A 25,932-nucleotide genomic window follows, 5' to 3' on the forward strand; every position below is an offset into this window, starting at 1 on the left:
ACAATGGGGCCAATTCGGGCCCTTGCACTGGTTGTCATAAACCATGCTCAGGTGGTGGGATAGAGGACATACAGGGGCCTCAAGAGGTTTTGGCTAGAAATCTGTCAGTGCAGGAGCAGTGTAGGGTCAATCAAGGCAGCCCTGCACTGCCCCTGCTTGCAAGCCCCATGAGTTACAGCATTCAGGGCTATGGAGCTTCTGGGCTGCAGCACAGGCCATAGGCAGCTGCAGGTTAGAGCAGTACTTAGGGTTGCTCTAACTTACACCACGGGTTGCTTTAGTTTTTGCAGAGTTCCAGAACCTGGGTAGGGCAAATGTGGTGAAAATAACATGGCACAAGGTCCAGAGATACAGGATCACGGACTGTGCAAATTACAAGTAGACGAAAACATCAAGAATTCCCATAACCAGTCTACAACTACAACTGTGAATTACCTGCTTCCAAACATGATAGCTTTTCAATTCCTAAACCAATGCACTAACAGCTATTAAATCAAGAAAACTACGGCTGCTCTTAGCAAAAAACTAAACAAACAACAAAAGTTGCATGAAAAATAATCAAATGTTGAGGCTTTACATACAAAATGAATTCCTGTCTCTTAGCTACCTTCTTTGCTCTCTGAGTCACCCGCATTAAATTATACTTTGTTAGTTTGCCTTTCTTTAGGAACTAGGGAGTGTTTCATCATCCAATGAAATCCCTGGCAACCTATTTCTGTGCTTCAGTTCAGAGGTGTTTAAGGTTCTCCCAATTTGGCAGAGCACGGGGCCTCCACTGATGGTCATGTTGCTTAATGCACTACTGGAAGGCGCTCAGATATTACGGAGATGACTGTGGTACAGGAATGTATACAGAATAGAAGGAATGAACGCTGCAAGCTTTGGCATCCCCTGATGTCATGTGGAAATGACCTATGCACAGCAGAATGACACTGAGGGATGTGCAAACTTAGCTTCTTCGCCAAGGTGAAGAGAAGAAGCTTTTCAGATATGGAGTTTCACAGGGCCAACCTGCCACTTCAGGAGCCATGCCTCTGACGCTGTCCATGTAACACTCACGTTTTGGGTAGCAACCACCCACCCCTTTAACAGGAAATATGGTGCATCCTGCCAGTGACCTTCCACACTCTTATTTGAGTGAGGCTGAAAAGCCAGAGGGGTTGTAAGGAGTCTGGAATTCTTCACTGCAAAGACACCGAGCAACAGCACCAGCTGCTCTGCAGTTCCGAGGCAGGGGAAGTTCCTACTAGAGCTGGTTGAGATATTTTCAAAATTCTGATAGAATTTCCAATTTTGGGGGAAAACATTTGAAAAAAATATAAAATATTCCCCGCCCCCCTCTTTTAAATTTCAGTTTATTTATTTATTTATATACAAGTTCTATTTCCTGCTATTCTGCAAAGAGTGACACCAATGGGTCAGAGTGCAAGCGTACTCATCAGCTACGCTCCATTTTCTAACCTGGATGGCTCTAAGCCCTGGGCTGCCTAGTGTAAATATAGGGCAAAGTACCTGAGATACAACGGTAGAGGTAACTGTGGGCAAGTGCTGACTTTTAAATGGTGACCCCTATTAACCACCCCTCTTCAGGCACAGTCCAGAGGAAAGAGATGGGCTTTATATCAAACCCGCAAGGCCAAAGACTCAGACTCTGACAAATCAATTCCAGAACCAAGAGCCCTTCACTGAGAACATTCTGCCACCAGCCCTTCAAATCTGGTCAGTCAGCAAAAAATCACCCCAGTTGAGTCCAGCCACCACAATGGCAAACAGGGAGAGAGGTGGCCTCACAATCTGTATGAGACATTAAAACAGAAAAATAACCCAACCAAACACAATGAATAGAATAAAATAGACTTCATTGCAAAAGTCCTTAATGATTGCTATAATTCTGTAACGAAGTGTATTTGTAGCACAGTTAAATGATTGGGTTTGACTATGTCCTTGTAACTCTATAAGTTTGGAATACCATATGAATCAGTTTGCACACTAAATTTGTGAATTACCAAGATCATTAATATTCTGTCAAACGAGTCACAGTCTTTGATCTATCAAAAAGAGACCTATGCAGAGAAAAAACAAAGTAGGAGGCTCAAAGGACTAATCTTGCCTTTCATGTTTTTATGTTAAGGTAAATTAATGTACTTGCTGATAAAATAACCAACTATAGCATGAATATTGATTTTTCTGAGGAAAATGCCTTTAAAAACACTGGTTATGAAGTCTTTCCGAATGCGCTTATGGAAAATGAATGATTTTGAATATATGAATGTTGATATCAGGGACCTCAGGTTTTAAACCTTGGTCCGTAGGGCTCTTTGGAGCTACTAACTTCCAACCGGCCACCTAGTGACCTGCTAACTGTTGTCAGAATAGGAGCTGAACTCTGACAGGGGACCCCAATCCTGGAATCCAAGAGGCACAATGCTGGGCATCCTGACTGGTTCACAGCTTCTATATAAACCAGCACAGGAACAGGAAATTGTCCATTCAACTGGATTTTCCCTGCTTTGGATGGCTTCCCCTGCTTCCTGCTTCTACTGCTGACCTCCTGGTACCCTGACCCTGCCTGACTCCAGACACCTGACCTCGGTTTGCCCTCTGGCCTGACGCCTGATTCCTGCTCCAACCACGAGGTCAGACTGCCCATGTCCCGGTCATGACCGTTATGCTGGTTTCCACTGATTGCAGGAAAGCAAAACGCTATTCCTCTTACTGTCCAAAAAACTCACCAATCTTCCTTCCTCAACTCTTTCAGGAGACTTTTCAGAAAGTGACGGAAGGAGTTGTGGGACTCTTTTTTAAGATAGCAAAATAACAAAAATATATTAAAATGAGAAACTGCCGAGCCTCCAGACTTTTTAAAGCTTCACTGACTTTAAGGCCAGAAGGGACCATTATGATCATCTAGTCTGAGCTCCTGCATAGCGCAGGCAATAGAACTTCCCCAAGCGATACCTGCATCAAACCTGTAATTTCTGGATGAGCGAGGGCAGAGATTGAGAACTCAAAAGTTAAGAAGCCTGTCTGGAACTTATTCAAGCTGCCACCCCCAAAGCTGCTGTGTTTTAAAAACCGAGCAGGAGATCTGGGCAAGATAGGTCAGCCAAGTAGAATAATGTTGTATCTCTTTTATATTGTTCTTTATTTTATTTTTGCTTATGGGATTATAATCGGTCTGTGTCTGGACACGTGTATACTGTATCTGTACTCAGTAAAAATTATTTGCAAAGGGAGAAAAAAAAAAACCATCCAGCAAATATACTCTTCCATGAAAACATTTTCTGTTTGGGTTGCAAATACTATGAGTAAAGCTTTTCTCATTGCCCTTCCATTTGTATCCGAGGCCAGGAACTATAGAAATATGAGAGAAGAGTTCATTTATTGTATTACAGATTTATACAAAAGACCATAAAACCTCTAGTTAGGGCTGTAGGTACTTTTCCAGATATTAAAAGTACAACCAGACTAACAGATGAAAATAAACAAAACCAGGAAGGGAAAAAAGGCAACACTTTAATGACAGAGCCCCATCCCAGTAGCTGGGAACAGAGATGGGCTTTGCCATGTTCTCTGAAGATCAATGGATTTGGGTGATTTTGGACCGATGGCATGAATGGATCCCAAAGTTCAGGGCTCCTCCCAGGGAATTACCTGCCAGAAACTCCCTCTCTTCTAAACCAAGGGGGTTATAGCTTGTGTGCCTCTGCTTTAGTGAAGAGGCAAATGCTGCAGTCTTTATTCAGGCAAATCTCCTACTCAAGTTTTGCCTGAGTAAGGAATGAATAAAGACTGGAGGATCTGACCCTAAGTCTGGTTTCAGGTAAAGTTACACAGGTGAAAAGTTGGGTCAATTCTTATCGCATCTGAACTAGTTTGTGCATCTTTTACACGAGCCTGGAGAACAGAGTAAGCTGAAGTGGAACACGGTGTAATTGAGTGCAGCTGAGAGCCGACTTTAGCCCCAAACCTTTATCACTCACCTTCAAGTCTGACAACCAGAGGCACCTTCAGTTCAAGCTCTCGACAGGCTTTGGTAATGCCATTTGCTATAATGGCGCAGTTCACAATACCACCAAAAATGTTGACCAGTATTGCTTCAACCTAAAAAAAAAGGGAAAGTGATTATAATCGGACTGTGTCTAGACACGTGTATACTGTAACCGTTTTAGGCATTACTTTGTAAGCAGGGGTATAAAGCACAGCCCAGGGGACAAATTCTCCCCTTTTACACATGTGCCAACAACTACTGAAATAAATAAATAGCACCTGTGTAATTCATGAGAACTTGCAGCTGGGAAAAAAAAAAAAGTGTGTACTGTCTATAATGAGCTGATTGGTGGTCTTGGCCTACTTGTCAGTGGGTAGGCGTTCACATTGCAAAAACCATTAGTTTGGAGACTGGACTACTGGAGGTGGCACTGGAAAAAGTTTAGGCATAGCGGCCAGACAATGTTCTTAACTTTGCCTATGCTGTAACCTTTATTGTGCATAGACGGATTCAGTTTCTAGTGCAGTCCAATTAATTCCTGGAATAAGTGGGCACAATTATACAGGTTTGTGGCCCAACAGTCCTAATAGGAGAAATCCAATCCCATAGTGGTGCACACAAGTGATGCAACAGACCTTGTGCTGGCCCTCTGCACAAGGGGTGAATTTCATGCCCCGGCAGGAAGCAGCGAGATGGTGCCAATAGAAGACCATTTTAAGTATTTATTTTAAACCTAAAATAAGTAAAACTAAAAGTAAATGAAAGTTTTAAGCTTGACTTGTAAACAAACCAAAGATAAATATCCTCTGTGCATTAGATATTGTGCAGACGGTTAAGAAACATCAGAATGGGATATATTTTTAAGAGAATGCATTATCTTTCCTGCATACCATAAAAAGCAAAAGGCTACTAATACACTGTGTGTGAGTGAGAGAGGCAGAGAGCGCATGCATGTTTGTATTTGTGTGAAAAAATGATGCCAGTTCTTATATTCTGCAGCAGGCACTTCTAATTTTCTTAGTAATGAAATTTAGCATGTGGATACTTAATGAACAGTTTGCATGTATTCTATATTAAAAGTTGCACAGATAAAAAGGTAATATATTCGTCTTGACTTGATAAATAGGAGTAAGAAAATCCTTTATAATTAACAAGGAGACATAGGTAATGAAGAGAATTCATTACAACAGATTAATTGATAACACCCACAGAAAATGGCTATTCATCAACTCAGACGAATTGAAATTCCTGAACCCAATTCTCAATTAAATTATCCTACATTACATGCAAGACATTCCTGGATGCTCTTTGTGTCCCCTCTTTGTGTAGGGGACATTCCTGGATGCTCTTTGTGTAATCATGCCATTCAAAGATAGCAAGAAACAAAAGATGCAATATGCATTTTAAAACTAAACATAGTAATGGGCCCTGGGAAAAATATCTTTAAAATAAGACCCATTTAACTTGAGGTTTACAATGAATATATTAATGCAACAAGATCATCGTTCCATGTGGCATAATTCTGTAAAACATTTGACCGTCTTAGTAAGGCACTAAAAATAATACCTATGTATTTGATCATTAAGTAGGGGTGCCTTTTTAGCCAATGCACTGCAATTTGTATTGGTCACAATAGGCCACCCAGAGAAGATTTTCTCCCCTTCCGAGTGTAGCTGGCATACACAGTTCATTTGAGTCCTGGTCTTGTGCAGGTATCAGCGGTGGGATGAAGAGGGGGTAAAGAGCAAGGTGGTTCCAGGGCGGTAGTCTTGCACCCAGTGGGAACATTTCACCAAGGACTGGAAGGGGCAGGAAAAAGCCATGGTCCAGCTCCCTTTAATCTAGCTACTGCAGATAACAGCTTTCATTGTGGTTCTATCCCAAGTAGTATCTATCTTGTGCCATCCCAGCACAAGCCCATCAGGGACCCTAGCTACATATTTGGGTTACTAGCCCTTGCTGAACTTTGTGCCACTACGTCTACACTGCTATTTGTTACCCGTGCCAGCCAGATTAAAGCTAGGATAGGTATGCCTACTCAGGCTCAATCACACCTTAATTTGCTGCATAGATGTATCCCAAATGAACATTTTGCCCAGCTTGACACGGTCAAGTTTATGCTGTCACCAAATAAATTTCCTGCAGTCATGCACGTTCATGTCTCTGAGCAACTGGGTTTAAGATGTCATTGCAGGCAAAACGTTATAATTAGCTCCTGTGATTGCAATCTCATATACCAAGATTGAAGGCTTGCCACTGTTAGCATAAGTTCCATCCTTGAGACATCCATTTTTTTTGTTTTTTTTTTTTAAAACAACAACTAACACTTCCCTTATTACCAGGAATTGTTGCATTAGTATCCTTCGGTGAATCTCAGATTTCAAAAACATTGGTTATTACAAGCACATGCAGTATTCATAATACACAAAGGAACTCTAACCTAAGCAGAATTTTAATATGATTAAGAAGGCAATGGTACCATCTCATTAATGTTTCTTGTCACTTCTCCTGTTCTCATCTCTAAGTGTTTCTTCATGCAGCCCTGTATGTCTGGAACAGTTCTCCATCTGTCCATGCACTAAGCATCCTCCCTCTCTCCTCTCAAATTTCCTAGTAAAAGCCACTTCTTTCGCCTAGCCTTCCATTATTGATCTACTAGGATACTATCGGGCCCTACCTCTTTCCTCATCCTCTCAGTGTTTGCACTGGAGTCATGCAGTTTAGATTTGCTAGCTCCTCTGGGTAGCATCTTGGCTTATCTATGTGTTTTCTAAAGCACTGTGCACATCTGTGACAATTAAACTCCAATATCTGAATTTCTTCTGGAGAAGTGTTGTGATAATTGGGCTGACAAATTTATCCTAACTGTGAGCTCAATTATAAAAAGTATATGAAAGTTCGTAAATTACAATAATCTATAACAACAAATATTGATGGAAAGTAGGTCAAGTGCCTTTCAAAAATGAATATTATAAACAGATGCAAGAGAACCAGATAGAGAGACTAAATAAGTCAAAACAACCAAAGGCCACGCCGATATGATTCAAAGACTGAGTCAAAATCATGCTTGGTAAAAAACAGGAGATGTGGAACCGGAAATAAATGAATCAGAATTGATGTGTCAGATATACAGCCTGACAAAATTAGGAGGGGATGGGCTATTCCACCCATCATTCCCTTTCTGGGTGCTTAAATGAAAGAGACTTTGTGGGGAGAAAGGACAGAAGAACAGACGGAGGTTACTGGAGTGAGCTTTACCATCATGGCTGCCATCCCCACTGTTTCCTGGGACTCCTGGCCTTCATCATCTTGATCCTAAGAAATGTCCTGACCTAACCATGCCAGAGAGAGGCTCCAATGACATTGCCACCCCTCCCAGCTGCAGGTGAATCCCAACCACCACCTGAGATGAAACAGGATCGGATTTTAACAGCAGCAGCAGCTCCAGAGCATCTCAACAAATTTCTTCTCTTTTTATCCAAAAGGACAATTATAACATATGGAGATATACCTATCTCATAGAACTGGAATAGACCTTGAAAGGTCATCGAGTCCAGCCCCCTGCCTTCACTAGCAAGACCAAGTACTGATTTTGCCCCAGATCCCTAAGTGGCCCCCTCAAGGATTGAACTAACTCACAACCCTGGGTTTAGCAGGCCAATGCTCAAACCACTGAGCTATTCCTCTCACCTTTGATCTCATATAAGTGACTCTCAAACAAGGGTTTTTTTCTTTCTAAAACTCTTCCCAGCAAAAGGGAAAGGGAACAAGGAATGTTGTTAAAATGAAAGCCTTACTTAACACGTTACATTTCAAATGCTTTAACAGAAACCCTTCATTTCTGTTTCTTTAACAAAAGGTTAAAGGTGATTCTTATGTTGTTTTTGCGCCATGGTACTAAGTCGGCTTAGATTTCTTTATACCAAATCCTGCACTTTAACACTCTTTAATATGGGACAGTGAATAGGTCATGTGAATAGCTTAGACCCATGTATTCCATCTAAATTAATAAAACAGAAGTTAGGTGCCGTAATTCAATATACAAGACAACAGCTGCTACACTTTAAGTATTATACCTACACTAGCAATAACTAGCTGTGTACGTAGTGTTATGTACAGTACTTCATCATCTGCAGTATATACTAGATGACACAAGGAAAGGAATAATCTCCTCATTATACCAATATATTCTCTTAATTCACTTCTAATCACTTTTCTCTTCTCCACATGGTTCAGATATATATATCAATATTTTTATTTAATGACATCTTTCTATTTGCTAAATGCACACATTTTTCATGCATATAGTCTTGTTTTCATTACAGATTTTCCCAGATATTATGGTGATTGTGTCAATGTGTTTTATTTACTTCAGCTTGGGACATGTTGTTCTCAAATCCTTTCTACTGTAGAAACATACAAAGGCGAAAGCCCCAAAAATTTCTCTCTCACCTGGCTGTGTGTATGTATGCACACAGATGTGCGTGTGTGTGCGCGTTCACACACACATGCTTGATTGGTTTTTGCAAAGACAAAGACAAACAGCCTTTCAAACTATAAGCCTACTAATCTTTTTGGCAGAGAGATGCTTATGCAAACAGATAAAATGCCATCCACCTGCCTCAAAGGGTGGTGACTGGGACAGCACCGGCTGAATGGGGGAGAACACAGGCTGAGGGGATGCAGGGTGCCTCCTCCCCTTCATAGTCTCTCATTGGGTGGCTCAGGGAGGAAGGGAGCTGATTGGTCCCTTGCCTTCCTCCTTCATTGACTTAAAACCCTAGCTTCGGCCATGTGGAGCCTCTTTCTGACCATTCCAGCAGCCCCATCGTCCTCACTCAATACTGGTAGTCTCAGAGCTGTGTTCTGCGGATACTGTGGGTCTGACTGATCACCTGTTTTGGGAGCAGGAATTTTTTCTTCCCATAGGGGCCAAATTGGCAAAGGCCTTGGAGTTTTTTTTGTCTTCCTCACTCATGCTGGAGGCACAGTTAAGTTAAATAGGAATAGGATTTAATCATTAGTGACAGTATTTGGTAAGGGTCTTAGTTTGTTGCAATTTGCGGCCAGTTTCCAATGTTGTTAAAAGGATAAAAAGAATGGTGCCCAGAAATAAAGGACCTGGAATTTTACTGATTGGGCCTTGTGCTTATGGGATAGGGGAAGACTTCATGGCCTTTGTGGGTTCAGGTTCTCCTTTTTAGTACCATCTGTTCCCCTTGCTGCAGGGTGGGTGGTAGAACTCAGAAGAGTGAGCTGAGTCCTAGAGGTAGGCTAAAGAAGGTCTGCCCCGAGTTATGGGTTATATGGTAGGAGTCCTGCACTGGAACCCCTTAAAATAAAAGGTGAGACTATAGCTGACAGGATGGGTAGCCCCTTCCCCCATGTTAAGTTTAATAAAGTTGAGGCTGGCTGCTGAAAATCCATCCTTATGTTTGTCTTCATTTGCTGCCACGTCTACTTCAAAATTCAGTACCATTAAATGCACTGTAACTTTGTACTACAACAGTGGCACATGCAAAAGACGCTTCTCTGCCTTTTCTAAAATATGTTCCTAATTTGGGGACCGTTGTACCAGGCATGTGACAAATCAACTTAAGCAGTGTGTTGACATTATTAAAGATAAGGAAGAGGATTTTATGCCCAATACAGATATTTTAATTCCTAATGCAGAAATTCTCATTTAAGTATCTGCTTTTCAGTTTTCAAGTTGAATTCTAATCAGTTCTCCTAATCCATTGGCAGCTAAAGAAGGGGAAAAAAAATGCTGAAGGAAATTAGATGCAGCTTGGATAATTAATGTTTGTATGCTTGGCTTTAATAAAAATACTCTTTTAAATCAGAGAGGAGCCTAAAAAGATTCAATCAATAAGAAACTGAATCAGGTGGAGAATTCAGCCTTGGGTTTTATTGTAATCTAATAAATAAACCACAGATCAGTTCAAATGGTGCAAAGAGATTCACTTATAAACTCTGCTGAAATCTGTGAACAGTGTTTATATTTGCTTCCCTACCCTGAGTAGATCTTGCAGTTCTAAATGACAGTCTTCTGAAGAAACTGTAACAGCATTCAGATGCTGTGCTAGGATGAAAAGATTTTTAGTACTTTATGTGCACGGAGAAAACCTGTAAGTGTGCAGATTGCGCAGTGGGGATTAAGAACCCACCCACTGAATACGGGGACAAGTACATATTAACATATACAGCATCTGATGCACCTGGAACATAAATGCACATTTAGAGTAGTGCACTCTGCCTGCATACAAGATAGATCACCTTGAATAACATATTAATAATTAACATTTCTATCCAACTTCATGTTCTATAAGACAAGTCTATACTTCAGTAACCTTTAGTAGTGTAATCTAGATACAGGCATCTCCACAGGGCAAGTGTTTCCTTTCACGCAGACAAGGTGGGTGAGGTAATATCTTTTATTGGACCAACTTCTGCTGCTGAAAAAGACAAGCTTTCAAGCTACACAGAGCACTTCTTCAGATACACACAGAGCAGACTTGAAATCTCCGTTGAGGCTAGCTACAACCAGTTTTGTAGCCTGCCAGTGAAGAAAAAGCAATGGGCAGTAATGTGAAGGCATCGTTACTGCTAGATATCTATATACATCTCATCAATTCCAAGTTTCAGAGTTAGTGGTGGAAACTGAACAGGTTTTAACATGAGGACTGTTAGTGCTAGGTGATAGTATTGAGCCTTTTGTACATGTCAGAATACCTATTAATATGCAAAAACGATATATCCATCAGTATTTTGTGTACATACATGAACACGTATACACACAAAAATATGCATATACCTATTTCTCTCTCTAACTATATATAAAATAATATACATATAATTCTGCACACATTCTGCATTGCCGTATCATTTTAAATAATGTAGCTGTGAACTGCAGTTAATTACTTTTTGGTTAACCTGTCATCACGATACCAAACAAACCCTTCAAAAATGTTAAAAGTTTAAAACTTCAAAAAGAAAAAAAAATTAAATGCAGTTCTACAATTTTTAACACAGTAATTGTGCTAATGGATTACTGTTAAAGCTGTATGGCTCCTTGACAAAATCCAGTCAGTTATTATGTTGCAGGCAAGTAAGAACATTCACAGAGTGGCAAGCGGACAGCTTTTCTCTATCAGTACTTTAAGTTCAGTTTGTACAGTTACATATTATACAACTACCTATTATGGAACTTCCTATGTATTTCTTTGTTCTGAAGTCTTAAAAAACATATTACAACATTCAGTTATCGTAAATTTAAGAATGAATATGAGGGGGCATCCATGAAGCATTCCCCTAACCCAAAAAATCCATTTATAAATCTATAAACAGGACGTCTAGCTGTCTGAAACTGCAGAGTTCTAGTCTGCCAAGTATCCTCTGAATTCTACAGTGCCAACATGAATATTGGATATGATGGCAAGACTGGAGAGAACACTTGTTTTAGGTGAAAAACTAGATATTTGCATGTTTCTAATTTTCTCTCTTCTCCCCTCCCATTTTACAGTAGAACAATTAGAGCAGACTTAGAACAATGATGCATGTTAGCACTCCACAGCAATGACATCTATTTAGTATCAAGTATTTCTGATAGCTTGAAAAAAATTAATTACATTAAAATAAAATAAAAATCCTATATTAATACTATAATTATAATGAATCTTAACATTATAAGTGGAAAAATAATTTAAAGAATATCTTCATATCTTCATATAAACGCAACAAGCATGGATAGAAGACAACGAAAGGGAAGGCCAAAGACTTGGTATCTGGACTGGATAGCTGCACACCTCAGAAAGACCAATTTTCATGACCGCTGATCCTGAATAGGGAAGTGACATGAAATCAGAAGACTATATCTATCTATCTGTCTATCTAGACAAGTAATTCAAGCTGATGATGACTGCAATACTCAGGTCCCCAAAATCAAAACCGCTACTAATGTTCTCTTTGTGAAATACTTCTACCGAAGACAAATTAATGTTATCTAATCTTGTGACAGTAGGAAAAACTAATCTTCTGGATTAGTTCTCCATCTACTACCAATATGAGATCGCTCTCTCTCTCTCTCTCTCTCTTCCACAGACACTCACTCTCTCTATATATACCATATATAATATTCGAAAATTACTGATATTGCTGTCTGACCTTGTGGTAATCTGTTGCTCTGAAGCTTGATCCATTTATTTTAGCTGAAACAAGCTGCTCAGCAAATGTCAGTAAAACCATATCTGCAGTGAATTAAAAGCTACATTGGCAAAGAACTTCCTTATAGCTTGCTGTGATTGAAATCTGACAAAACCTCTTTACACCTCCAGGCACCTAAACATATTGATTGACCACTCCTCTTCAAAGATAAATAAGCTCTATTTAACCCCTTCACCAGCTAATGACATATCCAGAGACTATGAAGCGGGTAATACTTGATACTTTTTGCCTTCTTTTTTGTGGGTGATTGTGGCAAAACAGTGGGAATGTGAACTCTAAGGTGTCATCTAATGTCAGAAATATTTTCCATATGTTTGAATGCTATACAGTGAGTTTGTGTGATAGCTGGATCATGGTTTCCGGCTAAAAGGGCACTATATCACAGTTGATAGGTCTAAGTCTGTAACAAGTTCGACAACAACCCCTTGTTAAAGGTCCTAGCTTCAGGTCTGTGCATATATCATTTTATCTAACTGATCCATTCAGGTGTCAGAAAAACAAACGAACAAGAAGGGCAGGTAAGCAGCATACTGGTAGGTATTGCTGGAGCAGCGAACCGCGGCCAGTGGGAGCCACGATCGGCCGAACCTGCGGACGCGGCAGGTAAACAAACCGGCCTGGTCTGCCAGGGGCTTTCCCTAAACAAGCGGCGGCCCAAGTTTGGGAAACACTGCATTAGGCGATGCAATGCTGAACCTGAATCCCCTTTGTGAATCTAGCCACCGGAGGATGGGTACAGGGGACAATCTTGCAATCTCCGTGCTCATTTTTGTCCACTCCATTCTGATGTCAGAGATGCACATTTTTCCAAAGAGCCGAATACTCTATACGTTTAATGTAGCTCCAGCAGCACACACAGCCATCCTCCAAAACAAACAGGCACTTCTAGAAGATGAGGATCTCCAAGAGCATCACAAACCCTAACGACTCAAGCCCTACAACTCTCTTATCAGGTAAATGTGCGTTGCATTATCTTCCTGATTTTACTTGTGGGGAAACTGAGGCAGAGAGCGGTTAACGAGTGGCCCAAAGTGATATAGGAAGCCTGTGGCAGAGCCAGGATCAGAACCTAGATCTCCCACCTCTCTGCCCTCTGTTTTAACCCCCTGCTCTGAATGGGTACGTCTACACTGCAACAAACAACCCGCGGCACCGAGTCGCAGAGCCTGGTCAGCGGACTTTGGCTGCTGGGTTATAAAATGGCAGTGTACATTCTCGAACTGGACCCCGGAGGGTCTCAAAGCCCAGGCTCCAGCCTGAGCTATAGCCCTGCTGCAGGCCTTTCCCATGTGTCTGATGTGCCTGGGCGTGACTATTACAAAACTCAATGTGGGTGCTGTTAGCCATACCATCCGGAATGGATTCCCTGCATATCTTATCTGCTGCAATAAACCACCCATATAAACCTGGGTGCTGCCTGGTTGCGTGTGATTTTACATACTTTTCAGCAAACGGAGAGCTCCAAAAGCAAACGCCAACCTTCAAGGATGTCATCTGGATATGCAACACTCGCTGAAGAATTCTGAATCCATAAGCCAAAGAATGGACGACACTCATCCATGTACTTTTTTTTTTTTTAATCTGACAGATACAGTATGGATAATCTTCATTGAATGAGCAATCCAAGGGAAATATAAAGCTATGCTCAGGAGACCTGTTCTATGCTGGGCAGCCAAAATAAAGAGACAAGTAAATGGAGACGCACATCATTGTTCCCAGGAGCAGAGCAGAAATAGAAGTCTCACCTACAGCCAGGTCCAGACCCACGGTTCTGCCAAAATACAAAGACCACTGTAGCCTAGAATCATAGAAATGTGGGGCTGGAAGGGACCTCGAGAGACCATCAAGTCCAGCCCCCTGCACCGAGGAAGGACCAAGTAAACCTAGACCAGCCCTGACATGAGATTGTCCTACCTGCTCCTAAAAAACTTCAATGACGGGGATTCCACAACCTCCTTTGGAAGCCCGTTCCACAGCTTACCTACCCTTAGAATTAGGGCTAGTCTACACTACGGGGGGAAATCGATCTAAGATACGCAACTTCAGCTACGTGAATAACGTCGCTCAAGTCGAAGTATCTTAGATCTAATTACCTACCGTCCTCATGGCGCGGGATCGATGTCCGCGGCTCCCCATGTCGACTCCGCTACCGCCGTTCAGGTTGGTGGAGTTCCGGAGTCGACAGGAGCGCTTTCGGGGATCGATATATCGCGTCTAGATGAGAGGCGATATATCGATCCCCGAGAAATCGATTGCTACCCGCCGATATGGCGGGTAGTGAAGACGTAGCCTTAGAAAGTTTTCCCTCACATCTAACCTAAATCTCCCTTGCTTCAGATTAAGCCCATTATCATTTAAAGGTTGTGCTGCCCTTGGAGAGCGCACAAAAGTTATTCCCTATTTTAATGTTATCTGCTCTTTTCTTTTTATTAAAAAGCAAACAAGAAAAAAACATACACCCATGGGACAAAACTGAGCTCCAAGGGACATAAATGTTCAGTGCCATACACTGGCCTTGAATTTTGCGTCTCCAAAACTGTGCACCCACAACACTCAGTTTTCGGTATGCAAATAACACTCCTGTTCTAATTAGGCTGGAAGATGTATAACTCCCGATTTGCTTATTGGTCTGATTTGTATGTAACAGTGTTATTTGTATATATCAATCTGTGCTTCCGAGGGTGCAGAGTCTTTGGGCCTGATTTTCAGAGGCCTTATGCACCCACAACTTGCACTAAAAGTGTAGGTGCTCAGCACTTCTGAAAATCAGATATTCAGGGTTCAATGTGGCCTTGCAAATTTAGAATCCACTTTTAAAAAATACATATCTGAGTATGAACTGATATTAGTTGTATCACACCTTAGCCATAGTGTTGGGGGATTGGGGGAGACTTTATGGCTGGCAATGCATTGAGAGAACTGCTATAATTTAGAGAAAAATGACAAATTAAGATTGTAGTGTTCAGTTCTGTGCTGGGATTTGACAAAGCATTTTAGGGAACACATTTAATTTTGCAGAAGTTAGGATTACTTGGCACTACTACAGCACGTCAATGTCTGTACAGTGTTTTCAGCAGGTAAGGAATGAATCCTCACACCTATCTGAGGGAGGTAAGCATCATTAGCTCCAATCTGCAGACAGGGAAACTCAGGCAAGGCAGAGAGATGAAACGATTTTCCAAGACCACACAACAAGTTAGTAGTTGAGCTTGGATTATAACTCAGGTGTTCCTGTCTCCCAACACCAATCTCACTCCTTTAGACCACACTGCCTTTTAGTGGTAAATTGGCCTCCCCTCACCCTGGAGGTTTTCAAACTGGTTTTTATTTGATTGTTTATATTTTCTTACAGTCTGGCATGAATATAGCGATCATGAAAAGCAGAGACTGATGCAATGACTGAACCAGGTAGACTGCCTCTCCAATTCAGTCCACCAAGCCAATGTATTCCTTACTATTAAGCCATCGTTTTTGACTATTCCAGACTGGGCTGCACTATTTTGCCAAAGCGTGTGAACAACACATCTACGATGGATTACATTGAAATCACGATATCAACTCTACTTGTCTTCTAATCTATTTTGAATGTTGCTCTCTAATGGTGAAAGTTTAGTGAATGAACTCATTCTAGACTTCTCGGATGGATTTGATATTAAAAACTATTGTGTGGATTTCAAAACGATTTAAAAAATATGCAAAAAAACCCCAAGCAAGACTATTTTTACCCTTAACATTTTTATTTTCCTACTGCAGCACCTAGACTGCAATGGAGATCTAGTCCCATTGCGCTAGATGCTGCACTACACACAGCAAAGGAAAAGTCTCTGCACCAAAGAGCTTACAAAGACATTCTAGGAGTGGGGAAACATCTCCACTATATGGGCGGGAACTGAGGCATAGAAAGATCAAAGGACTTGCCGTAAGCCACAAAGATGTCTGTAGCAGAGCTGGAACTGAATCCAAATCTCCTGAATCCCAGTCCAAATGCCTCAGCCACAAGACTCTTGCAAATGTCTTTTTAACAGAAATTTAATTCTATAACATCTTTTTCTACTGCTTAAGAACCACGACGTATGGCTCAAGAGCCACATCAATCCTATGTGAAAAGAAGTAATTGGAACCTTTGCACAAAAATCGTGCACGGCTCTCAATGTTTTGCTATGGATCAGCATATGATATATTTCTTTATAACATATACTGACACAGACATGCACATACATTATTTGCACTACAAAATATATGCAAACCAAGGGAAAGGAACACACTGGCCAACATTTTACTAAGATAAAAACTTTAAAAAAAACCCAAATAAGATGCAACTGTATATATATGTTACCCAGTTAAAAAGTATTTTTAAATAGGCAGTCTTAGGGCTTGGCTACACTTGAAACTTCAAAGCGCTGCTGTGGGAGCGCTGCCGCGGCAGTGCTTTGAAGTGTGAGTGTGGTCGCAGCGCCAGCGCTGGGAGAGAGCTCTCCCAGGGCTGCACGTACTCCACCTCCCCGTGGGGATTAGCTTACAGTGCTGGGAGCCGCGCTCCCAGCGCTGCAGCACTATTTACACTGGCGCTTTACAGCACTGTATTTTGCAGCGCTCAGGGGGGTGTTTTTTTCACACCCCGAGCGAGAAACTTGCAGCGCTGTAAAGCACCAGCGTAGCCAAGGCCTTATTTTCAAAATTAGAAATGTTCCCCCCTATGGATTCTGGATGCACCCTTACTAAAAAGCATTTATTTTTTTAGCACCTTGGAAAAGGTCAGCACTTTGAGGGTTAAAATAACTTCAGTGGAAAGAAATTTGAACAGATTCTGAGAGCACTAACATTAAGATTGAAATATATTTTTAATGGTTTTTTTTCCTCATTAAATTCAAAACTACTCAATTGCCACATAAATTATATAGATTTACAAAAATACAGGCTGGACATTATACTGAACTCAGAGCGGCAGTGTGATTACACCCTGATTTATTCATGAGATTTAGTCCAGAAGAGAGCTGCGCACTTTTGAGTATTGTAACTAGCAAACAATGTAATAAAAGGTTGAAATCATACAGGTATATCTTTGCTCAACATGTATCTGTTCCCACTGATGGTTGGGATATGAACACTTATCAATGCCTTGAAAATGCTATTTTAACTGCAGGTTAAATGCAATGTTGAAATCTTACTCAAATCCACTAACTTTTCTTATTAGATCCCATCTAGTCTATTTACAAACAAAGATTCAGCATATGTATCATATTGGTGTGAAAGATTTAAACAAACATCAACATGAAATCAATTGCTCAACACATCCACTAGAGGACAGTGCAATTCAATATGGAAAAGGAATATAAATATCCCCTTGGAGAGAAGATCTGGGTTATTTCTTCTACTTAGAGCCAAACCATCTAATTTTACTTTATAAAAATAGTGTCAAATTTTATTTTGCTTCTTTGGGAAGGAACTTCCAAAGTCTGAAAGTCACAAATTTAAAGAGGGCAAGTTATCCAAAAAGGAAAACAGGAAAGCTTGTGGCGCTGTGAAGAAATATGAATATAATGCCATTTTAAATGTCTTTTACCACTGTGAAATGGGTCAAGATTTTAAATTAGTATAAAAAATGCATAATTGTTACCTCATCAGGAGAAAAACTCTCGTGGAAACATAGGAAAGAATTCAGATTCCCCAGCCAGGTGTTGACTGGCTGATGAGGAGAGTCAGGAAAATAGATTTTCTTAACTGCTGGGACTGGATGCCTGGCCACCATTCCCACTATGCCAGGAGACAAATTAACCACAGCTGCAAACTATTTAGGCTCCCAATGGCTGCTATGATTGTGCTGTGTGCACTTTTTGAGATATATAGCGCTAAGAACCGTCACAAAGCTCAAAACCTCACTCCTTCCTGCTCCAAGTGCAAGATGCATTTATTTGACCTTGCCTTTTCCAATCTGAAACAGAGGAAGAAGTGTGCGTGTGCATGCAGTGTGTATGATTCCCCTCCTGGGGAGAGAAAGCACAACATGGGACAGATGTTAGGCATGTGGCTTAACGTACTGCTGGAAGGTGCTCAGATACTATGGTGAAGAGCACAGTATAAAAACCTGTATAGAATAGAAAAAAAATTGTGAATGGATGCTCATTATAATATCTGGACTGCATATTAACAGTCCAGATTAGCATATTAGAAATTAACATATTAGTTCAGGGATCCTGTTTGTTAAGGAAAAGACTGAAAACCCGTCTCCTGATATAACTAATTTGGGACTCTATTGGATACTTTGTTCTAGTTAATTCACCTCTCTAGGAAAAACAGGTTTCAAGATTCCAACTGCCATGTGTCTGCAAAGTTATTCTGCAACTCCAATGAATCATTTGAATTTCATGTGCTGAGCCAGTGCTACAGGCCCTCCTCTCCATGCTTGCTTGCCTGCCGCAAACTCAGAACCAGAATGCTCCACCATTTGATTTAGCTTTCAAAAGAGAAATAAAGGTTATTAGTTGGACTGGGAAAGACTGCCAAAAGAATTCAATAGTGGATCCCTTCTGTCTCTCTGAAGGGATTACTGTTGTGACCTAGAAGTCCTTTGACAGGAGTGAAAGAAGAGTTCAGATCCGGGGTGTTCTGTAGCAGGCTGGGATGTGCTAAACACGGGAAACAGGCCTAGCTCTCAAGCAGACTTGTTTGTGACATTTTCTTCCTGGAATTCTCCCTTATTCCCTTTTGGTCACAATATGGGAAGAGATTCAGGAATTACCTGGCTCAGTTCCCTAGCTCAATGGAACCAGGAATGCTGGACTGTGTGTCACAGGTCCCATACTTGATAAGAACCTTTTGCCCAAGTGACCATGGTCTGTGCTTGTGGAGCAGGAAGAAATGAGTTGTAACCCCACTGTCACTATAAAATTCCAAATGGGTATGGTGGGCAGCAAAGAGAAAACTATGAACTTCCAGGCTGCCATGGCTGTAACAGTATCTATTTTTAGCTCTGCACGCCTTGCACTGACAATATTCCGAATGCTTTGTTTTGTTTACAGGAGGACACGCTTTTAGTCCTAGCACAAGGAAGCATAAGAATATAAGAATAGCCATACTGGGTCAGACCAAAGGTCCATCTAGCTCAGTATCCTGTCTACCGACAGTGACCAATGCCAGGTGCCCCAGAGGGATTGAACCTAACAGGTAATGATCAAGTGATCTCGCTCCTGCCATCCAGATCCACCCTCTGACAAACAGAGGCTAGAGACACCGTTCCTTACCCATCCTGGCTAATAGCCATTAATGGACTTAACCTCCATGAATTTATCTAGTTCTCTTTTAAACCCTGTTATAGTCCTAGCCTTCACAACCTCCACAGGCAAGGAGTTACACAGGTTGACTGTGCGCTGTGTGAAGAAGAACTTCCTTTTATTTGTTTTAAACCTGCTGCCAATTAATTTCATTTGGTGGCCCCTAGTTCTTCTATTATGGGAACAAGTAAATAACTTTTCCTTATTCACTTTCTCCACATCACTCATGATTTTATAGACCTCTATCATATCCCCCCTTAGTTTCCTCTCTTTAATCTCTCCTCATATGGGACCCGTTCCAAACCCCTAGCCATTTTAGTTGCCTTTCTCTGAACCTTTTCTAATGCCAGTATATCTTTTTTGAGATGAGGAGGCCACATCTGTATGCACTATTCAAGATGTGGGCGTACCATGGATCTATATAAGGGCAATAAAATATTCTCTGCTTATTCTCTATCCCATTTTTTAATGATTCCTAACATCCTGTTTGCTTTTTTGACCGCCTCTGCACACTGCGTGGACGTCTTCAGAGAACTATCCACGAGGACTCCAAGATCTCTTTCCTGATTAGTTGTAGCTAAATTAGCCCCAGCATATTGTATGTATAGTCGGGGTTATTTTTTCCAATGTGCGTTACTTTACATTTATCCACATTAAATTTCATTTGCCATTTTGTTGCCCAATCACTTAGTTTTGTGAGAACTTTTTGAAGTTCTTCACAGTCTGCTTTGGTCTTAACTATCTTGAGTAGTTTAGTATCATCTGCAAACTTGGCCACCTCACTGTTTACCCCTTTTCTCCAGATCATTTATGAATAAGCAGATGGGATCTAGCAATGATGCCATCGTTTTCATGCACCCTTTGTACCTGATGACAATTATATTAATAGGAAGCTAACTAATCCCCTAGTGTGACCCCTTACTTATACAACAGATTAGAATGCAGAATGGGAGAAAAAACCATAAAAAATAGAGACTTTTAGATCGCTTTTTGGAAAAGTATCAGATGTGAGATATTGCTTCATTAATATTTTCAACTGAGGGGATTACACTAGCATTTCACTGTCTGACTGCACATTTAGAATCGACATGTGGTGAAAGACGTTTTCGAGTCAGAATGGGCCTCTACAACATAACTAGAGGAAATAAAATATTATTTAATCTCATTTGTCCCATTCATACCATTTATCAAGTGCCTATTATTTTGGTAGCTAAGCACCAACCGTACAACTTAATCTGGAAACCAGGTTCTACAACTGATGGTGAAAAAATTATACCAAAATTGCCCACCTATCTAAAGAGCAAAATCAGCCAACATAGTAGTTAGGAGTTTAGGGCCTAATCTTGCACAAACGTAATACTGGACTATTCATAGCAGTAGGAAGTATTCACAGAAATAAGCACCTGGAGAACTGTTCAGTACTCAGGGAACATTTGGGGGCTGTGATGGATAATGAGTGGAACATGAGCTCCCAGTGCAACAGTATGGCCAAAAGAGCAAGTACAATCTTTGGGTGAATAAACAGGGGAGTCCTGAGTAGCAGTAGAGAGGTTATATTACCTCTGTTTTTGGCACTGGTACGACTGCTGCAGAATATGTCCAGATCTGATGCCCACAATTCAAGGAGGATGTTGATAAATTGGAGAGGGTTAAAAGAAGAGTCACAAGACTGATTAATGGATTAGAAAACATGCCTTTTATAGTAACAGACTCAGGAGAACTTTAAGGGGTGATTTGATTACTGTCTATAAATACCTACATGGGGAACAAAGATTGAATAATGATTTCTTCAATCTTGCAGAGAAAGGTATAAAGACAATCCAAAGGCTGGAAGTTGAAACTACACTAATTCAAACGGGAAATAAGGTGTAAATTTGTAACCATGAGAGTAATTAACTGTTGGAACAACTTACAAAGAGTCATGGTGACCATTTCTAAATAAAGATTGGATGATCTAAAAGATCTGCTCTAGGAATTCTATTGGGGAGGTTCTATGGCCTGTTTGTTATGCAGGAGGTCAGCATAAATCAGGGGTGGGCAAACTACGACCTATGGGTCGGATCCATCCCGCGAGCCGTTTTAAGCCGGTCTCTGAGCCGCACCAAGCAGCTCGGTCCCGCTCCGGCAGGGGCGCTGGGTCGGGGGCCACACCCCTGAGCCTCTCCCCATACCCCAACTCCCTGCCCCAGCCCTGATCCCCCTCCCACTCTCTAAACCCCTCGATCCCAGCCTGGAGCACCCTCCTGCACCCCAAACCCCTCATCCCTAGCCCCACCCCTGAGCCCGCACCGCCAGCCGGAACCTGAACACCTTTCCACACCCCTGCCCTGATCTCCCTCCTGCCCTCCGAACCCCTCAGTCCCAGCCCAGAACACCCTCCTACACCCCAAACTCCTCATCCTCAGCCCCATCCCAGGGCCCACACCCTGTCCCCCACCCCAACCCCGATTTTGTGAGCATTCAGGGCCCTCCATACAATTTCTATTCCCTGATGTGGCCTTCGGGCCAAAAAGTTTGCCCATTCCTGGCCTAAGTGATCACAATGGTCTCTTCTGGCCTTGGCATCTATGAATACATATCATCATCTGGCTGTGCAAAATGAATGTAGGAGACTGACATGCTAGTTGTGTACATCCCAAAATCCCCTCACCTGAGAAAGATTATACAATATTTTGGCTGTGAATAGATTTTTCACAACTGAATAAAAGTTTCATATTACATGTAATCCAATATCATCCTGCATTTTGCTTCATGCACCTTAGGTTTAACTTCTTAATGAAATTGTACTTTGAAGCGTTTTTGACATTTTTAATGAACCTGACGTTCAAATTAGATTTCTGATCGCTAAACAATATTCAGTTATGTGAAAAATAAAAATAAAATAAGTAAAGGATTCATTATTTAAGCAATATGACAAAAGAGGCAGTATATTTCTCTACTATTTAAGCAATGTGCTATGACAGGGAATGCATTTCTGTACAATTGCATCATGCTTTATGTGGTGTTACAAGGTTAAGGGCTGAGTGACTCTAACCACTTGAAAAGTGCAATAATCTTCTAAAAAGACAGTGCCTGGAGTATCTTAATGCTGTGATAAAATGGAACTAGTGGAGTGTACACTCCAATATACAGCATGGATATAGTCAATGTAAATTATTGTTGAATTTTAGAAGTTATTTTACTAACTGAATTAATCCTTGTACATTAACAACACTCTAGGAAATTTATCAAAAATGTACAGTTCTTTGTTTTTATCAAGATCATAAGTACCCATGACATGGACATCAGACACCCAGACTGCAGCTTTACTGAAAATCTACAAGACATCACAAATGATTTCTGATAATGGTGGAAGAATTCAAATCTGATAGCCCATTCCAAAGACCCACTTACAAATATGTATTACAAATAAAATAAGGAGGTTCATCACCCATGTTTTTAATGACCATTGATATAAATTTGACATCACTGACAGGCAAATCTCCTTTGCTAACCACAGTTCTAAAGCTACTTCATCTTTCATAAAGAGTATTAAACCTCTTCAATGACATTTTAAATCCTTATTGGAAATGGTCTTTGGGGAAGAACTGGGCAAGAAATTGTGTGAATGCTACAAAACTGAATATCCAAATTATTTTAATTCCCTTCTCCCACCCCCCAAAATATTCAGGGGGTTTTGGAAGTCACTAGTAGCAAAGAAGAAACAGAAAACTAGCTCTCAATATTAGCATAACACTCCTAACTATGCCTTTATTGAGCTGTAGTAACACTGTTTCTCACTCTATTGTCAAGCCTCTCCACAGTGCAGAGATTAGTGAACAAAGGGTCTGTCTACACTGCAATTAGACACCTGCAGCTGGCCTGTGCCAGCTCACTTGGGCTTGCGGGGCTCAGGCTAAGAAGCCGTTTAATTGCGCTTTAGATGTTTGGGCTTGGGTTGCAGCCCCAGCTCTGGGACACTGGGACATACTCCGTTTTTTGGGGGGAGCAGGAGTTGGCTATCCTTGCATAGAGCAACTTTCAGGAGTGAGACATTTATATGGCTAATGAGAACATCCACAGCTACATTAAACAGAGGAGAGGGAAAAAAAGAAAATGAGCCCTCATGATTCAGGGCATCAGCCAACCACTAAGTGATGGAGTTAGAAATCAATTTCCCCTGTAGAAAGGTTCTCTGAAACATCTGGGACTGGCCACTGTCAGAGACATAACTAGTTGGATACTGGTCTAATCTGGCAATTTCCATGTTCCATAGACAGTTGACCATCTGGTTATCATGTAATTGAATCCCCAAAATTGCAAGTGTAAAATAAGACTCTTTTCCATGTTTAGTCCTAAAAACATTTTTTTTTTACTTTAAAATGCAACTTAGGATGCAAAAAACCCTCCCTCACAAACTCCCACCTCATAACCCTTGAAAATGATTTGCCTTCTGCCTTTTTTGAGGACACTCTCAAGCCATGATTTCATCTTTTCTCTGCACCAATTGGGCTAGATACTTGCTTTATTTTAATTAAAGCGGAAAGTCTCACAAAATCACAGGACTCCAGGAACTGGGGCTTTAACAGTGACACCAAATATTCTTAGACTTGTAATGAAATGTGTGGACATCTACTTTCTGCCTCTATCTGCTGGACTCCACATTTTCCTTTCGGTAAAGGATTGGCCCAAGCACCATGTTTTAAAATTGATGTCAAGGGAATAATTACTGAATCTAAACCACAGCTCAAATGATTTTCATTCCATAACTGAATATATACCCTAGAGAAAAGTACAGTGTATTTACCTACAGTATCAAAATACTATATTTTGCTCTCGTCCACAAAAAATCAGATAAGGAGCAGTTATTTATCAGCTACAGAGACTCGGGAGAGCTTAATACTTTGTCACCTGAGACATATGTCTGACATGTATTCCCCATGCAGAGGGGAATGCAGTATCACAGAAACTCATATCTAGGTCAGACTATTGTTTTGATAGATGGAAACTTCTGAAAAAGAATTCTAAACTGGAGTAACTTTAATTAAAGCATAAAATGTATTGTCAAGGATGCTGAATGACATATGCTTTGTCTAACATATAAAACCTGCACATAATTAAAAAGTGTTCCTTTACAATAACACTAGTAATCAAAAACCTGAATTATTGTGCATATGAGGTTTTGAATTATTGCCACGTCAACATTAGCAAATCAAAATGCATGCCCATCAACTCTTTACTGTAAAATTTATACAAGACTGCATAAAAACAGAGTGGGGTAATGTTTGAGTCGTGTGTCCTTGTTATCAATTACAATGATAATATTGTGAAAGCATTACAATCTTTTCAATTTAAGCATACTGTTTAATCAGGACACAGTGTTTGTCTAGAGACTGTAACCAGAGACTTGGAACTAAAGCCCTTATTTTTTTAATGTGAAGATTTTGTTGCTATTCCACCAACAGGAACTGGACTTTATCAGATAAATGTAAATATGTAACGCCATATTTGTCACTATGATTCTTGGCTGAGAGATTCTCAGCCAAGAATCATAGTGACAAATATGGCGCTTTCGCACTGGCCTTCCAATGCACCAGCAGCCATAGGCAGGTATAGGCAGACAAGGGATGTCCCTCTCAGAGCTGGGGGAGACTGGGAGGCAGATTATGAGCCACAATCTCCTTCCCAGTCTGCTCCAGGGGAATCAAAGGCTCAATTCAGTCCTTAACAGGACTTTTGTCCTGATTTTCCTCTGTTGGGACCCCCAGCCTCCCTTGCTATGTATATTAATACCGTGCACTGGGAGTTTCTGGAAGATGAATGATCATTTTTATCTTCTGTGAGGTTATATAAAAGTAATTTGAAGTTTTTTTTTTTAAATGGAATAACTGACAGTTTAAAAATTAATGATCAGTAAATTACATTTTCACACAGCTAGAGTGCAACGTTAAGGATCACATTATTGGGTGACTGGATGGCTCACAGGCTTGACAGTAGGTTCTAGAGCTTTTTGAATTTTGTTAATCATCATAACATGCAGTTTGGGACTTTAAAAAAAACACCAGCACACTACTACGTGTTTTATTTGACCTCAAAAGTTTCTGCATTTCAGTGTCTGGGAAAGATTCATTCTCCTTGCAAAGAAACAAATACACAATACGATTTATCAGCTGCCTCCCCCTTGCTTAAAGCAATGTACAATAAAACAAGAGGGGAGTGTCCAACCCACAGCCCTGAAGTGATCTGAACACCACATCTGAACTGTGAAAGATGTCACAGTGCTACATTAAGAAACAGACGGAGTGAGCACAAAACAAGTCACAGAAAAGCTAGCGTGAAGGAACAGTAATCAAGGTTGTGATGTTCAAGGCAGACTAGGGGATTCAGACACATTAAACTTAGCCTTAGATACATCTTCTGTTATGTCTACACCAGTGGTTCTCAACCTATTTACCACTGTGGGCCGCA

General features: G+C 40.8%; 1 protein-coding gene across 1 annotated transcript in view; it reads right to left on the reverse strand.

Annotated features, from left to right (window-relative positions):
• Positions 1-25,932, reverse strand: part of SUCLG2 (succinate-CoA ligase GDP-forming subunit beta) — a 214,449-nt gene that overhangs the window by 10,906 nt on the left and 177,611 nt on the right. Inside the window, exon 10 of the mRNA XM_045024985.1 lies at positions 3,984-4,104. Coding sequence (XP_044880920.1) covers positions 3,984-4,104 — 121 coding nt within the window. The remainder of the gene's footprint in view (positions 1-3,983; positions 4,105-25,932) is intronic.

The sequence above is a fragment of the Mauremys mutica genome, chromosome 7 (assembly GCF_020497125.1).
Source record: "Mauremys mutica isolate MM-2020 ecotype Southern chromosome 7, ASM2049712v1, whole genome shotgun sequence".
Lineage (NCBI taxonomy): Eukaryota > Metazoa > Chordata > Testudines > Geoemydidae > Mauremys > Mauremys mutica.